Source organism: Coloeus monedula, assembly GCF_965178545.1.
Source record: "Coloeus monedula genome assembly, chromosome: 30".
Taxonomy (NCBI): domain Eukaryota; kingdom Metazoa; phylum Chordata; class Aves; order Passeriformes; family Corvidae; genus Coloeus; species Coloeus monedula.
This window is the reverse complement of record NC_138810.1, coordinates 3,717,983-3,733,465: the sequence shown is the minus strand read 5'-3', so window position 1 is coordinate 3,733,465 and position 15,483 is coordinate 3,717,983. Positions and strand designations below refer to the sequence as shown.

The window sequence follows — 15,483 nt, the reverse complement described above, 5'->3', positions numbered from 1 at the left end:
GTCGCGTCCTCAGCGCCCGGAACCGCCCGCGATTTGTGTTTTTGTTTTTTTTTGTTTGTTTTTTTTTTTTTTGGGGGGGGGGTGGGGTGGGTGTTTAGTCTCTATTTTATTATTATTTTATTATTTTATTGTTATTTTATTTTAATCGCCCCTCGGGTGGAAAGGCGACGCGCCCACCGGAAAAGAAAAAAAAAAAAAAAACACAACAACAAAACCCACCCCAATCCCAAAACGACTGAAATAAAATAAAATCAAAGGACCTCGAGTGGTTTTCACAGAGGGAGAAGACGCAGCGCTCTGAGCGCCAGGAGGAATTCTGCACCCGCGGTTTCTCGGTGGAAAAATAAAAGGTGGAGACGGTGGCTCAAAAACCCCCAAACCCGACCTTATCAGAGGTTTTAAGTTATTTCCGTGCAGCACAAAGCAGAAGGACTTTCCCCCCGGTGTGTTTTGTACGTTTAGGAGGGAATAAATGCGTCCCGAAGTTGTTTTTTTTCCCCCCATATCTTAGCGTAGCCTGCCCATTGTAAAATAAAAACGGCGAAAAAAAACGAGGAAAAAAAGATGGATTTCATGGAAGTGTCTGTAAATTCAAGTTGCAGTGGGGACATCTCACGCCCGGCGTTGTGCAGTTCCTCCCAGGGAAGGCGATGCCATCCATAAAACAAAATATTTAAGGGGAATAGAGAAGAGGGGGAGGAAAAAAAGGGGGGGAATAAAAGAGGGGAAAAAAAAATATTAAAAAATCGAGCAGCGTTGGGTGATCCGCTGATGGGGGGAAAAAAAAAAGAAGAAGTCCATTTCTCGTGGCTGTGGTATTTAAATATATCCTGTACGTGTTATCCTTTGCATGTATCTTCCTTTATGGAGCGAAAATAAATTTCATAGAACCGTGGACGAGCGGGTTCCTTAAAGTGTTTGGGGCTTTTTTTGTTGGTGGGTTTTTTTTGGGTGAAGAACCACTTCTTTTCCATCTCCCCCCCAACCCCCCCCTCTATATAAGGGTTTTTTTTTTCCTTTCTCTCTCCTCAGGACTCATCCTTTTAAGGCTTCCAGGAGCCTCTCCTGGCGGGGGTTTTTAATATAAGCGAGAGCCCATAACGTTGATTTAAATATTATCCAGGTGACCACAATAAGTCAAGGTCATAAAACAGTAATGTCAGGACAGTCTCGGTAAGCGCTGGAGGTGGATTTTATGATCTGCAAATATAATGTGCCGCAGCAGTAAAAGATGCATTTAAAGGTGACTGTGGAGGAGGGAAGGGAGGCAGAGCTGAAGCAGCAACCTTGGGATGCGCAACTCCTCCGCGCTTTGGGGTTTTTTGGGAAGCCGCGCGCGCTCCCCGCGGGCGCTGCCGAGGAGGGATCGCCCTCCCTGGGAATACACCTCGGAGGCAGCGGCGTTTGGGATGGCAGCCGCAAGGTAAGGCAGGCGATTTCTCGCTCCGGATGGATTTCTTCTTCCTCCCCCTCCTCCGCGCCAAAGGTAAAGCGGCGGAGCCGCGCTCAGCCGCAGCTTCTCCGGACGTGCCTCAGCTCCGCGGCTTTCCTGCAGGATTTGGGGGCTCGCCCTCGGCGGGAGCGGCTCCCTGCGCGCCTGACAGCGGAATTTCCGCGGGGGCAATGCATGCTGCAGGACGGATCCCGCGGAGATTCCCATTTTCCCCCGGATTTTCTGCCCCAAAGCTGCCTTTCCTGGAAACTTACTTGCGCGGAGTTGGCTCGGAGAGCGGCAGAGGCTTTGCTAAACGTGGGAATTGGCGGAATGTCGGGGTTTTTGGGGGGGAACAGGAGGATTTGGAGCGTGCGGAGGTGCCAGCGCTGCTGGCAGAGGTGCCCGCGGTGCCTTTCTGAGGAGGATGCTGAGCGCAGCGCGGGCACGAGGTGATTTTATTTCGCTGCTGGCAGCCCCGCTGGCCGCGCAGGGCTCTCGGGGAAGCATTTTTTGGGGCTGGATCAGCGCGATTTGAACGGGAGAAGGTCAGGACGCTGCCGCTTTGGCAATGAGAGAGCGCAGCCCGCAATAATTCAGCATTTTCGAGCTGTTCTCGCCCCAAACGCCTCCGCCGCCGCCGCGGCGAGCAGCGAGCCAGCGCCGATCACAGCGATTTCATGGACACATTAAAGATGCCGCTTCGGGGCTTTTATTTTTGGGGGTTTCCCTTCCTTTCTCCCGGCCCCCAAAGCATTTTCTGGGCTGCAAATTTCGGGCAGAGACGGGAGGGGGGCGAAGGGAGACCAGCAACAAAGGGGGCGAATTTTCTTCTTTTCCTCTCCTTTTTTTCCTTCTTTTTATTTTCCCCCCCACCTTCCTCCCATCCCTCTTTTCTCTCCCTCCTCCTCCTCCTCCTCCTCCTCCTCTCGCTGTCTGCTCTCCCTGGATTTTTTTTCCCCCTCTTCCCTCCTCTCTGACAGAAAATGCGTGGATCTTCCGCCCCTTCCCAGCGCAGCTGATCTGTGGTTTAGGTAGTTTCATGTTGTTGGGATGGGCTTTTAGCTCGGCAACAAGAAACTGCCTTAATTACGTCAGTTCGTCTTCATCAAGGGCAGCACTCGCAGCTCCGCCGGGCGCGCCCCGGGGCGCTCCTTGCGCGCCCCGCGCAACTCGCAGCGAGCGCCGGCCACCCTAAAAAAAGCCCCCCAAATCCCATCCCGTCCCCACCGTGATGGGGATCAGCACCAGCACGACCTAAACCTTCACCGACCCCCTCCCAGCGCGCCCCTCCCGGAGATTTTTGCCCTTTTTCTTTGATTTTTGGCCCCTTTCCTTTGAGTTTTTGGCCCCAATTTCCCCCCTTTTGTTGCTGAAATGAGGAGGACAAAGGCAGCGCTTTTTGCGCTTTTCCACCCCAAATTATCGGCAGCGATTGGCAGAGCCCCAGCACGGGGGTGATGCCTTTTAAAAAGGAGATGAAAAAGGAAATAAATCATCATAATAGTAAAAATGAAAATCAGAAATCCCCCCTGTCCCCCCTCCCCGTGGCGGCTTCTGCATTCATACAAATTTTTAAAATTCTTTTTTTTTTTTTTTTTTTTTTTTTTGAGCTGGGAAGGCGATTTGGGGATTTTTTGGGGTGAGGCAGGGGTGCTGGGGAGCGCTGATTTTTGGGGGGGGGGGTTGTGCTGGTGCTGGGAGCGCCCCTTTTTCTGCTGATCCCCCCTGGCACCTAAAAAACCCCTCCAGAACTCGCAGCGTTCCGGGGAGGTGAAAACGGGGGGGAAAAAGCAGAATTTGGGGGTTTCGACTTCTCCCGCTGCCGGTGTCTCCAGGCAGAGATTAAATTCAACATCCCCCCCTTTTTTATCCAGGCTTTTAATCTGGATTTCCAGCCCCAGGTTGCTCTGGGAAGCCAGGATTGGGAATTTGTCTGGAGTAAAAACACCTAAAAAACTCAGGAACTGGGGATGAAGAAAATCAGGCGTTTGTGTCACACGAGTAGAGGGGAAAAACTTGTTATTTTACCCCTTTTTCCCCCGCTGGGAAAGTTGGGAAAGTTGTGCCAGCGTTTGGATGCCAAAAAAAAAAAAAAAGGGGGGGGAAAGGGAAAATTGAAGGAGTGAAACAAAGCAAAAATCGCGGGGAAAGAGGGATCGGTGAGGATTGAAAATGCCAAGAGGCGAAGGTGAACGGCAGAGGGGGAAATTGGGAATTGCGAGAGCCCTTTGCTCCCGGTTTTGCGCGGATTTGCGCGTCCTGGCATCCCAGAAAAGCCGCCCTGTGCCGGGTGTCGGTGAGAGCTTGCAAGGCGCAGGTTGGCGCCGAGGAATTGAGGCGAAATGTCGGAATATTTGGGTTTTTCGGGGCCGGGCTCGCAGGTTCGCTGCGGGCAGGTTGAGCTTTGGCCGCAGTGGTGGTTTCTAGGTGCTGCTTTTGCTGGTGGATTGTGATTTTCCCGTGTTTTCCCCGCTTTTGGCTTCCCCCCTGCGAGCCTGAGGGCGAGGTTGCTGCGGCAGGAGTTTATTTCGATTGCAGAAATCGCGATTTTCTCCATCTGGGGCTGGGCGTTGCGGCCCAAAGGAGAATAAAAGGAATGAATCATTTAATATCTGGTTTTTATGCCCTGTTCGGTGTTTAAAATGCTCGGGTTTAAGCGCGGAAAATGCGTCAAATGTTGCTGGTTTGGGTCAAAGCGCTGCTGGTTTGGGGTATTTTCATCAGCCCGGGGGCAAAAAACGGAATTAAAAAGTCGCTAAAAGGGCAAAAGAAGCGGGGGAAAAAAAAGAAAAGAAGAAGAAAAAAAAAAGAAAAAAAGACACCCCGCACTCCTTTAAATTAATATTTCAACAGGGACAAGGTTGATTACTGGTACGTTTAACCATAATTATTTGATATTAGTGCTGTGATAATTGAATGATTTAAAGGATTCATTACATTTATGATGAGTTTTGCCTTCTCGGGATTAACAATCTGCAGATTTCTTCCCCTTTTTTCTTCGAACAGCGTGAACCAGACAAACCAATTTCTATTCTGTGCATATTAAGATTGATTTTTATTTCCGAGCCACCCCTGGAGAGAGAGAGAGAGAGAGGAATAAAAAAGAAAAAAGCAGCGAAACTTAAAATATGCTCAGCAACCCCAACCCCAGAAACGCCATAAAAAGTTAAAATCTCCCCCACTGGTTTTTAATTATGATATTGGAGCGGCGGAGGGGCGCGGGGGGGGATTTATGGCTCCGAGATTTTCCTGGGATGCGCCGCTTTTTTATGGAAAACCAGGAGTAGTCACAGGGACCGCGCGCTGCTCTCCGCGTGTTTTTCATTTCTGCGCTTTCCCCCTCCGCTCCCCGCGCGTTTATTCCGCGTTATCAGGCTCGGATATTGGCGATATCGCCAATTTGGCGGGGCCTGATTTTTTTTTTTTTCTTTTTTTTTTCTTTTTTTTTTTTTTTCTGGCGGCTTTTCCTGGAACGCTCCGCTCCCAGCAGGTGGAATTTCGAATTTCGAAACCTGGAGGTTTCTCTGTGTGGGCGAGCAGCGCCCTGGGGGGGTTGGGGGGGGAAATTTATCCTTTGCTGCGGGGGGGGGGGGGGGGGGGAGGGTGGAAAAATCAGAAACCACCTAAAAACAGCCCCCAAAAAAGCAAAAACCTCCCGGAAAAAGCGCTGGGGAGGGGAGAAGCTGCGCTGATGAATTCCCTGCATTTTGGGGGGAGCTGGGCTTTATTTTGGCGGCGTTCGCAGGGATTCCATCAATTCTGGCTCCTCGTGGGCCTTCGCTGGTGCGGATTTGGGGAAAAAGCCCCCCCGCGCTCCCCCCCCCCCCCCCCGATCTTTGCGGAGAGAGGAGCCGGGAAAGGGGCTGGGAAACGCTGGGAATGGTGCGGAAAAGCAGGAATCGCCCAAGGTTGTGGCGCGGAGCCGCGGGGGATGCGCGCAGGTACCGGCTCCGCGCTGCTCTCCCCGCAGCGCGCCCCGCGGGGGGGTTGGGATGGGACAGATCCCTCCTGAAAAACCCATCCCAAGGCGCTTTTTTTTTGGGGGGGGGGGGGAGGGAAGCGCCAGGTTGGAGTCGAGCGCGGATTTCCCGCAGCAGGCCGGAGCTGCTGGGCTGGAATCCATCGCCTCCAGCAGCCACCTCCGTCCTCCCTCCGCCCCGCTCCTCCCTCCCTCGCCGCAGTTCGGGGCTTTTTTGTCTCCTCCGAGGGCACCGGGCTCTTCCCCAACACCTTTGGGGCTGGCGGGGGTGCCAGGAGCGGGCAGACAATGGGATTTCGCAGACACAACTCGCAGCTCGCGCCCGTGGTTATCTATGCTAATTACAGCCTGTCTGACAGAAACATAATAAATGCAGAGGCAGAAAGGATGGAAAAATGTTTCTCCAGGCAGTGCTCGCCTCGCCTCTCTGGGTTCAGGCTTGTTCCCCGCTCCTCTTTTCATTTATGAGTCGGGTTTTTTTTAGGGTTTGTGGGTTTGGTAATTTTTTTTTCCCCCTTCTCTTGACCCGCCGCGCGCATCGCACCCAAAAAAACCCCGGGCGAAGCTGGAGAGAAACGCGGATTTTGCGCCTCTCCGCGCTGCTCGCGGGGCTTTGGGAACATCCGCAGGAGGCTGAGGCTGGCGCAGACCTGAAATTTTATTTTGGGGGGGGGGAAGAGACCACAACGCACTTAAAGAAATCGGTCCGAGCTTTAATTGCGGCTCGGAATTTATTGTCCACCCGCGGTACCTCCAGCGCTGGAGGGACAGGAATTCTGAGCCGCAGACACGAGGGGGGGATGCGAGCGGGGGGGAGGCACTCGAGCAGGTAAAAAACTCCCGCAGCGGAATTTTTCCGGCGGAAAAAATGGGAATTTTTTTACCTCCGTGGCTCAGCTCGGCGTTTCCAGCGGGTAATTCTTGTCCCGGACAGGTTTTCCATGGGAGGACTTGGGATAAATGGGATTTTTTTTGTTGTTTGGTTGGGGTTTTTTTTCCCCCGAGGATTTTAGCAGGGAGGGAAAAGCAGAGCGAGATCCGCGAATGGCCTGAAATTGATTTCCCCCCGCATTTATTTACTCCGAGAGACAATCCTGGGATAATCAGAGGCACCGGGAAATACTCCGCAGCCTCTGCCTCCATTGTGGGCAATTTCCCCTCTTTTCTGGGTTCTTTTAGGGAAAGGAAGGACGAGGAAGGAACAAAAGGGAGCGAGCAAGAACTTGGGCAGGCAGGAGAGGAGAGGAAGGGGACGGAAAAGGGACAAAGAAAGGCAGGAAAAGGGAACTTTATTCGGGATGAAGGTTGGAAAAGCGGCCGGGAGCGCCAGCGGGAGCTGCCCGAGGGCTCCTTTCGCTCGGCCAAGGCGGATTCGCCCTCCCCGAGCGGGGCCGGGGGGGCCGGAGGGGCGAAAACGCCGATTTCGGGTAAAATCCGACCTTGACTGTGGGAATTGAACCGCGGATCGCGCATGGATTTGGGATTTTTGGGCCCCCCGCTGTCCCCCCGGCCCCCCCCGGGCACCGCAGCATCGCCGGGGGATCCCGGGGTTCGGGGACCCCGCTCGGGGCCTGGAGCTGCGCTGGGAGAAGGGGGAAAGCTCCCAAGCTTCCCCCCAAATCCCGGGCGCCTCCGGCCGCCTCTGCCCGGCCGCCACTTCCCGCAAAAAAAAAAAAAAGAACCAAAAAAAATCCCCGAAAGAATTAAAAAGCCAAAAAATCCCCCCAGAAGCAGCGTCAGCACGGCCGCGAGCGGGTTTATTTCTTTTATTTTCCTGTCCTCCCTCTCCTGCTCCTTTTTATTTCTTTATTTTATTTTATTTTCTGCTTTTTTATTGGGGTTATTTTTTTGTCCCCGTTCCTCCCAGTCAGGGCAGAATTTCTCGGAGCGAAGGCGAAAGATTTGGAAGTGAGGGAGGCAGATCCCGGCTCGGGAGCATTTTTTAGGGACAAGGGCAGGATTTTAGCTCCAAAAAGGTGCCAGAAGTGGCCGGGACGGGGCTCAAACAAAGGCTTCATTCTCTGTAACCTCACCCGCCGCTCTCCTCCCTGCTTTTCATTATTATTATTATTATTATTATTATTATTATTATTATCATTATTATTTTATATTTGAATTTTCTTATCTCGGCCAGGAAATAATAAATCTGAAAACCCGCGCGCTGCCGGGGGCTGAGCTCGCTCGGCGCTGTCGGAGTTTCTTTTTTCCCCCCGCGGATTCCGGAGGGGAGGTGAGAGGGAAGGAGCAGGGATTCGCCAGGCAGGGATGCGACGGTTCCACCCTCACTCCCAGGAAAAGGGAATCTCCCCTAAAACCACCCCCGGAGCCGCAGAGAAGCTGCGAGCCCCAGCCTGGGAGCTGCCGGATCCCAGAGCCGGAATTCCAGCCGGGATCCTGGCTGGGAGACGCCGCTCCTGGGAAAGGGGAATATTCCCGGAGCTCGCTGCTCCCCCAGAGGACTTTTCCCCCCAGAACTTTGCCCCCACCCACGGCGATGTTTTCGCCTCGAGACGAGGGGGAAAGGGACGAGATTTTATAGGGAGAAGTGGAAATTTTATTGGGGGGGGCGGGGGTCCCAGCGTGGTGAATTTTATGGGGTTTCCCGTCGTGGTGCGGGATTCAGGGGGGGAACCGCTGCCTTAAGCCGTGGTTTTAGCCTCAAACCGAGTTTTTAGCCTCAAAACCTTGTTCGAACCTCAAAAAACTCCGATTTTAGCCTCAAAACCGCGTCTCCAGCCTCAAAGCCGAGCCTTTAATTCGCGTTAAGGTGAAGCGTCCCCATCCCCGCTTTGTGCTGCTCCATCCGCGGCCGCCCCGCGCCTCGCGCTGCGATCCCGAGGGGGATTTTTAAAAAATTCATTCCCCACCCCACGCCGGGGGAGGGCGGGGGGGGCTGGGGTGAACAAATCCCGCGTGCCGCGGGTTTTCCATGTGGAAATCCAAGGAATCCTCGCCTTTGTGTGACACCGACATCCGCGGCTTCATTCCGTGACCTTGCCTGGCCGCGCTGGGCTCGCAAAATCCGCTCCTCGCCCGGGCTCGGATCGCTCCTGCTCCTCCCGCCGTTCTCCTGCGGAGCTTTCCTGGCAGAATTCCCTTTTTCCCCCCGCTGGAGAAACCTCCCGGTGCTCCTCTCCCCTCATCCCGCTCCGTCTTCGCTTCCTCTCTCCCTCCTTCCCTCTCTGCCTCTTCTTCCTTCCTCCCCTCTCTCCCTTTCCCGGCTGCTTTTGTCAGGATTTCTCCTTTCAAGATCCCCCCCAAAAGTGGGAAAACCCAGGCGGATTTTCCACCCCCTCCTCTCCATCAGGAAGCGTTTTGAAAATGGGGAGAAAGAAAAGAATAACGAGGATGTTTTTATATTTTTTTTACCCCCTCGTCAACGTAAAAATACCCCCGAGTGGAGGCCGGTGATTGACAGATAAATCGGGCTCTGGGAAGGCCAGGGAAGACATCCAGAGCCCGCTGGAATATTTCCCTTTAAGGGCTCGCAGAAAACAGGAGCCCCAAAACGGAGCGAGGCAGAAATTCTGGCGGGGGGCAGCGAGGCGAGGACTTTTTGGGGAAAATCCGGAGTTTTCCGAGACAAATCCCTGGTTTTAGGTGAAAATCCCATTTTTCCCAGCAGCTCTGGGACATCCATTCCTTCATTTTTTGGGTTTTCCTCGGGGTGCGGTGCGGGCTTTGCGCGGGGGCGGATTTTGGAGGGGCTGGGGGGGATTTTCCTGCCAGTTCCGCTCATTTTGGGCTCTTTTGCCCTGTCCCTGCCTCAGTCCTTGCCTCGATTTTCCTCAGCCCTCTCCTGCTGCTGCTCGCGTCTCTCGTGCAGCTTAAAAAGGGGGGAAATGAGTGAAAACCGCGGGGTTTTGGGTCCGTGGGACTCGAGCAGAGCCACTCTCAGAGGTGACATTGGGGACACCCCCCCAGCGCTCCTCACTTTTCCCTCTCCTCCCCAGTTTCGCCCCATTTCCCTCCCAGCTTTAGGAAACCCGAGCGGTTGGAGAACCCTGGAGAAGGCAGAAAATCCATTTTCCAGGGGGTTTCTGTCTTTAAAAAAAAAAAAAAAACCAAAAAACCAAATCCTGAGAGATAATTTCATTTTTAAAGGGATTTCATTTATTTTATTTTTTTTTTTTTTGCTTCCAAAGAAATCGCCCAAGTCCCTTCTTGGAGACTCCACGGGGCGGGAGCTGCACCTACCTGTCTTTCCTTACAAAAGCAAGGTTATTCCCTCAAAACGCAGCCGGGCTACCACGGAATTTTTAACGCTCCCAACTTCTCCACTCGCTTTGGCGCAAAAAACCAAAAGTTTCCGGGCGTCACCCAAAAAAAAAAAAAAAAAAAACCAACAAAAACCAAACCCAAAAAGGCAAAAATAAAACCATCAAACTCATGTGCCCAGCACACGTCGCTGCTTCCTCCTGCCACCAAAAGCTCCCTCGCGTCCCCCCCCGAGCTCCCGCGAGCTGAAAACTCCGTCCTGCGCTTTTATTTAATGAACGACACATTTATGAACAATCAAATGATCCTCGTAAAAATTTTATTGAAGGACATAAAAAACATCCCCGGCTCCTCCTCGCCCAACATCGCAGCCTTTGCCTCGCAAAAGCGCAGCTTTCCCTTTTTATATTTTTAAATTTTTGGGGTTTTTTCTTTGGGGGGGGGGTGGAGGAAGTGGTTTATCATTATTATATCCTCCCTCCTCTTTTTTAAAGCCGCCTAGAATTCGCCATAATTTTATTTTTTTCGCTGCTGGAGAAGCTCCTTCCTCCAAGCAGGACCCCGCGGATCCCTGGAGCAGCCCTGGCGAGGAGACAGCGCTGCCAAAGATGACAAAAGCCCTTTTTTTTCCCCCCTTTTAGGCTCCGAGCTTCTCTTCCCCCCCTCTCTCTTCCCCTCCCCGGCTCCGGGTGGGGATCCCACCTCCAGCGCACTTCTCCGCTCGCCCCTTTTCTCACCGAAATTCAATTTAACGCGTCCATTAGAGCCGCGGGAGGAGAGGACAGAGATAAATTACGTCAAGAAATAGTTCCTGGGCTACCTTCCACAATTACCTTCCACCTTCTCTGCCTCTCGCTCGGAGCATCGGGGAGAATCTCCCCCCTCCCAGCCCGCGGGGCTGAGCATCCCCCGGCCGCCGAGCAGCCGAGCATCCCTCCCTCCTCCTCCTCCTCATCTCCGCCCCCGTTTCCAGCCGCTTTTTCTTTTTCTTTTTTTTTTTTTCTTTTTTTTTTTTTTTTCCTAAGGAAAAGCCGGGTGGCGTTATGAGATTAAAAAAAAAAAAAAAAAAGGGGAAAAAAAAAAAAGGAAAAAACCAGGGGATAGGAGGGAAAAAAAAAAGAGGAAAAAAAAAAAAAAAAAAAAAAAAGCCCTGCGGATTGATCCAGGCGATATTTTTGGGTAAATACAATCACGTGAGGGCGGCAGCCAATGGCACAGTGGGAACGGCTGAAAAAATAATTACCTGCCCTGATTGTTCTATGAGCAGATAAAAAGTACACATACACTTCATACAATAATCTTATGAATGTAAAAGAGGGGGCGAGCGAACCATGTCGGCTTCGGGCCCCATCAGCAACTACTACGTGGACTCGCTGATCGGCCACGACAACGAGGAGCTCTTGGCCTCGCGGTTCGGCGGCCCCGGCGCCGCTCGCCCCGCAGGATTAGTGCCGGACTGTGGCGACTTCCCCTCGTGCAGTTTCGCCCCCAAACCGGCCGTTTTCACCACCTCGTGGGCCCCCGTGCCCTCGCAGCCCTCGGTGGGCTACCCCCACCCGCACCCCCCGCCCCCGTACGGGCCGCAGGCGGCCGAGCCCAGGTACGTGCGGACTTGGCTGGAGCCGCTGGCCGGGGCCGTGTCCTTCCCGGCCTTCGGGGCTCGGCCCTACGGGCTCAAGGCGGACGCTTTTGGGGGGAGAAGGGCGGAGTGCGGCCCCTCCGACGGCCGCGGCTACGCGGATTTCATGTACGGGGCTCCCGGGGAGCTGCGAGACAGAGCGGCGCAGACAATTCCGTCTTCCCCGGAGTCCGAAGCCATCGCTTCCAGCAAACACAAAGAAGAAAAGCACGAATTAGACCCCAGTAAGTCCAAGTCATTCTTGTTTACGACCGCGGAAGGCATTACGGCTTCCAGGACCCTACTCAATAAAATGAAATTACCTTAGAGAGAGAGAGAGAGAGAGAGAGAGAGAGAGGAGAGGGACAGAGCCCGACCCTAAAACTCCAGAGCCGCAGGAAGATTCTGGGGGTTTCAGCGAGTCCACTTTGTTTCGGGCTCTTTGGGATGTTTTTTTCCTCCCCCCCCCCCCCTTTTATTCTTCTCTATTTCCCCCCTTTTTTAAAAAAAGATTTTTATTCCACTGAGGGGGCTGCTTTGATCCCCACCCCCTTTCCAGGGGGGGAGAATTAAACCAAAAATAATAATAATGATCATCCTCATCATAATGGTAACAATAATAGTTCTAGAGGAAGAGCGTGCGTGTGCGAGAGAGGGGTAAAGCAGAGGGAGAAGCCTCTTTGGCTCCCAAAAATTCCCACTTTCCAAGAACAAGGAAGAGTTTGGAGATGCCTGGGAGCGAACGTGCGGATGTGGGGGTGGATTTTGGGTTTGGTTTCTTTTTTTTTTTTCCCAGGGAGGGGAAGGGAACATCTCTGGGTGAACGCAGAGGTGCCCCCTTTATCTCTTGGAAAAATCAATAAAAGCTCCGGCGGCGCGGTTATTCCTAAATTATTCCCCCCAAAAAATCCTCCTCCACGTGGGAATAAAGGGAAAGGTGGGAGCCTGGGGAGGGCTGCAAAGGAGAAAGAAGGAGGAAAACCGGGATTTTAGAGGCAGCTGAGGGGGGAGAAGGCAGCGAGCGCAGGGCACTGGAGCTGCTGAGGAGGGAGGGGGGAACTCCCAAAAAACCCCCCAAAAACCCCAAACCCCAGGCGGGCGCCAGCAAAACCTCGAGCAGTTCCAGGGGCAGCGATCAGGTAACGGCCGCTGCAGGAGGAGGGCGAAAATCGCCTCAAATCACCCCAAAACCTGGCGCAGGAGAGGCTGGGGACACTTTTGGGGCGACTTTGGGGCCAGCCCCGGCCCGAGGACGGGGGGATTTGGGGGCGGCGGGGCTGTGACAGCCCCTGGGCACCGCGCTGGCAGCGGGGCTGGGCTGGCACCTCAGTCCGTGACAGGCGGGCCGGTGCCAGGCACGCTCGGGATGGGAACGGGGCGAGGAATTCGGGGGGAAAAGCTCCCCTGGCTGCCAGGAGCATCCTAAAAACGCCCGCAGGGGGAAAAGCTGCACCCCTGAACCAGCGGGGCGAGATCCCTTTAAAAAGGCAAAAAACCAAACCCCCCAAAAACCCCCCAAAAAATCCGATTTTTGAGACACCCCGCGTGTCATCCCGGAGATATTAAAAAAACCCAGCGCGGCTTTGCAGGTCCGGGAGAGCTTCTGGGGAAAGTCTTGGCGAGCTGAGGTTGTAAAAAGAGTTTATGGGCCTATGAAATGGTGGGAATTTTGACTTTTTATGACTACGTTCTTCGATTACCGCCAGCAGCAGCAGCCGCCATGTGGAGAATTATTATTATTTTAAACCCATCGCGCCGGTTTTAGTTTTGATTCTTGATTTTTGATTTTTTTCCGATTTTTTTTTTTTACTGGAAGTTTTGTTGTGTTTTTTTTTTTTTTTTTTTTTGGTTTTTTTTTTAAACGTGAGAACGGCAGCGAAAAGAGAAAGGAAATGACCCCCTCCAAAATAAACAGATTAAACCCTTGTGAAGGTCACTTAAAATATTTAGGTAAGAGCTGCTAATTAAACAGGTTCTGGCTGTAGGGCGTGGAGGGGGGGAGGGAAAAAAAATTTTAAAAAGGCCGGATTTGTACATTGATATTTTCCCCAGGCCCCCCCTCAAAAAAGAAAAAAAAATTAAAATATTTAAAAATTAAAAAAACATTAAAAAAAGAAATATATATATAAAAAAATCTTCTTTCTCAGACAACCCCGTGGCAAATTGGATTCACGCGCGCTCCACGAGGAAGAAACGATGCCCTTACACAAAATATCAGACCCTGGAACTGGAAAAAGAGTTTTTATTCAATATGTACCTCACGCGGGACCGGAGGTACGAAGTGGCGCGGGTGCTGAACCTCACGGAACGCCAGGTCAAAATCTGGTTTCAGAACAGGCGAATGAAAATGAAGAAAATGAATAAAGAGAAAAGCGATAAGGAACAGCAATGAGAAAGTTTGGCGGAGAGAAACGAGGGTGGAGAGGAAAAAAAAGAAAAAAAAAAAAACAGCAAAAAAATACCGAAAAAAAAACCCAGAAAAAAGAGGGGAAAAAAGAGGATAATGATGATAAAAAAGGGGTGAAACGTTTCTGACTTTGAATGTGCGGATGAATGTTTAGCGTTAGAGGTCTGGGGACTCGAGGCTGTTCTAAAATGCGACTGAAAAGAGAAAAAAATAATAAAAGCAAGATGCCCGGGGGGGTTTGGTTTTCTCTTCCTTTCTTCCGCCTTGCTCTGCAAAACCGACACGAGAAGTACTTGAATTTTTATTTTTGTTTTTTTATTATTATTATATTTTATTTCCTAAATTAAAACTTCATCCAGTATTTTGAAATTTTTTTTTGGATTTTTTTTTTTTTTTTTTTGGAATCCCGCGAGCTCGCGAGTGAATATTTTGTAAAAAAAAAAAAAAAAAAAAAAGCGAGGAAAACAAAAACAAAAAGGAGAAAAAAACAAAAAAAAAATGGACTGGAGGGAATGATGGCTCTCGATGCTGATGTTCTGTCACGGTGTTGAACGTTTCTGCTGTACCGATTTTGTGTATTTTATTCTCGTCTCAGACCCGTTCTGTAATATTTGTTCTGTTGCCTATTGTAGAGCAGCTCTATGTAAATATACCTTAAACAAAAAAAAAAAAAACAAAACAGAAAACACCCGAAAACAACGAAACAGCAAAAAAAAAATCGGCATTGGAGGTGTCTTTTTCTTTCAAAGCAGCCCCGGGGCTCGGCCCGAGCATCCCCGAGCGGGGTTTTTTTCTTGCATTTTCCATGCCCGAAACGCCGCGGTAAAAAGGCGCTGAGGTAAGGGTTCTGCGCGCCATCAATTTGGAGATTGCGATAATTAATTGTGCTAATTTACGGCCGCGGGCGATCGAAGGATGTGCTCGGGAAAAAAAAAAAAAAGGGGAGAAAAAAAAAAAAAAAAAAAGCTGGATGTGGATGCTGGGAATGGATGGAGGAGCTTGGCACGAGCGGCCGCTGATCCGGGGGCTTCTCCAGGCCTGGAAAGGAGGGGAAAAAATGGAAAAAAACCAGAAAATGAAATATCCGCGGTGGGGGAAGGAGCGGGGGGAGGAAAAAGGAACCGGGAAATCAGCGCGCGGCGGCCACGCGGCCGCAAATTTCGGGGCGGAAAGGCCAAAAAAAAAAAATCCCGCAGAGCCGCGACCCCCCCCTCCCCCTTTTATTTTTCGCTCTGCGAGGGGGAAATAATTAAAAAATAAAAAAAAAACAAACAACCCAAACCAAACCAAAAAACGGGGGGAGGCTGAGGAAAGGTCAAACCCCCCCCGCCCCCCGGCGAGGAAAAGCCGGGTCCGGCCCCGGCCCCTTCCTCCCTTCGGCGGCGCTTCCCAGGCTGCTGCGGGAGGCAGGAAAAGGCAGAAAAAACGAGCAGCGAGGGATGTTTAATCATAAAAACTTGTTGGAGGTGCCTTTCTTTAATGAAACGAGCGGGGCAGCGCTGGAATCGCCCTAATCAGGACCAGACCGCGCGGGCGGGACGCGTTCGTCGCCCTCGTCCCGGTTTTCCCCCAAATCCACCCCCTTCCCGTTCCCAAAAAAACAACCCAAAATCTGGTAGCGATTATTTCCGCCGATCTGCTAAAACATCGCTCTTTAATATTTTCGCTGCTGCTGAGGGTTTTTTTTTTCCCCCTGTTCCTTCCTCCCCCTGGTTTGGGGCGCTTTTCCCAGGGGTTTTTTTTTGTCACCGGAGGGGTGGGGGGGACAGGAGCGCTGCGGGCGCATCCCTGGAGAGCGGGAGAGGGGGAAAAAAATCCCGTTTACG

At 51.9% G+C, this 15,483-nt stretch overlaps 1 protein-coding gene across 1 annotated transcript; it reads left to right on the top strand.

The window, feature by feature from the left end:
- Nucleotides 1–10,963: 10,963 nt before the first annotated feature.
- Nucleotides 10,964–13,642, top strand: HOXC9 (homeobox C9; the record flags this gene model as incomplete). Its single annotated transcript, XM_082299206.1, has 2 exons — nucleotides 10,964–11,495; nucleotides 13,398–13,642. 2 exons carry the CDS (start codon nucleotides 10,964–10,966, stop codon nucleotides 13,640–13,642), a joined length of 777 nt encoding a protein of 258 aa, XP_082155332.1.
- Nucleotides 13,643–15,483: the final 1,841 nt, after the last annotated feature.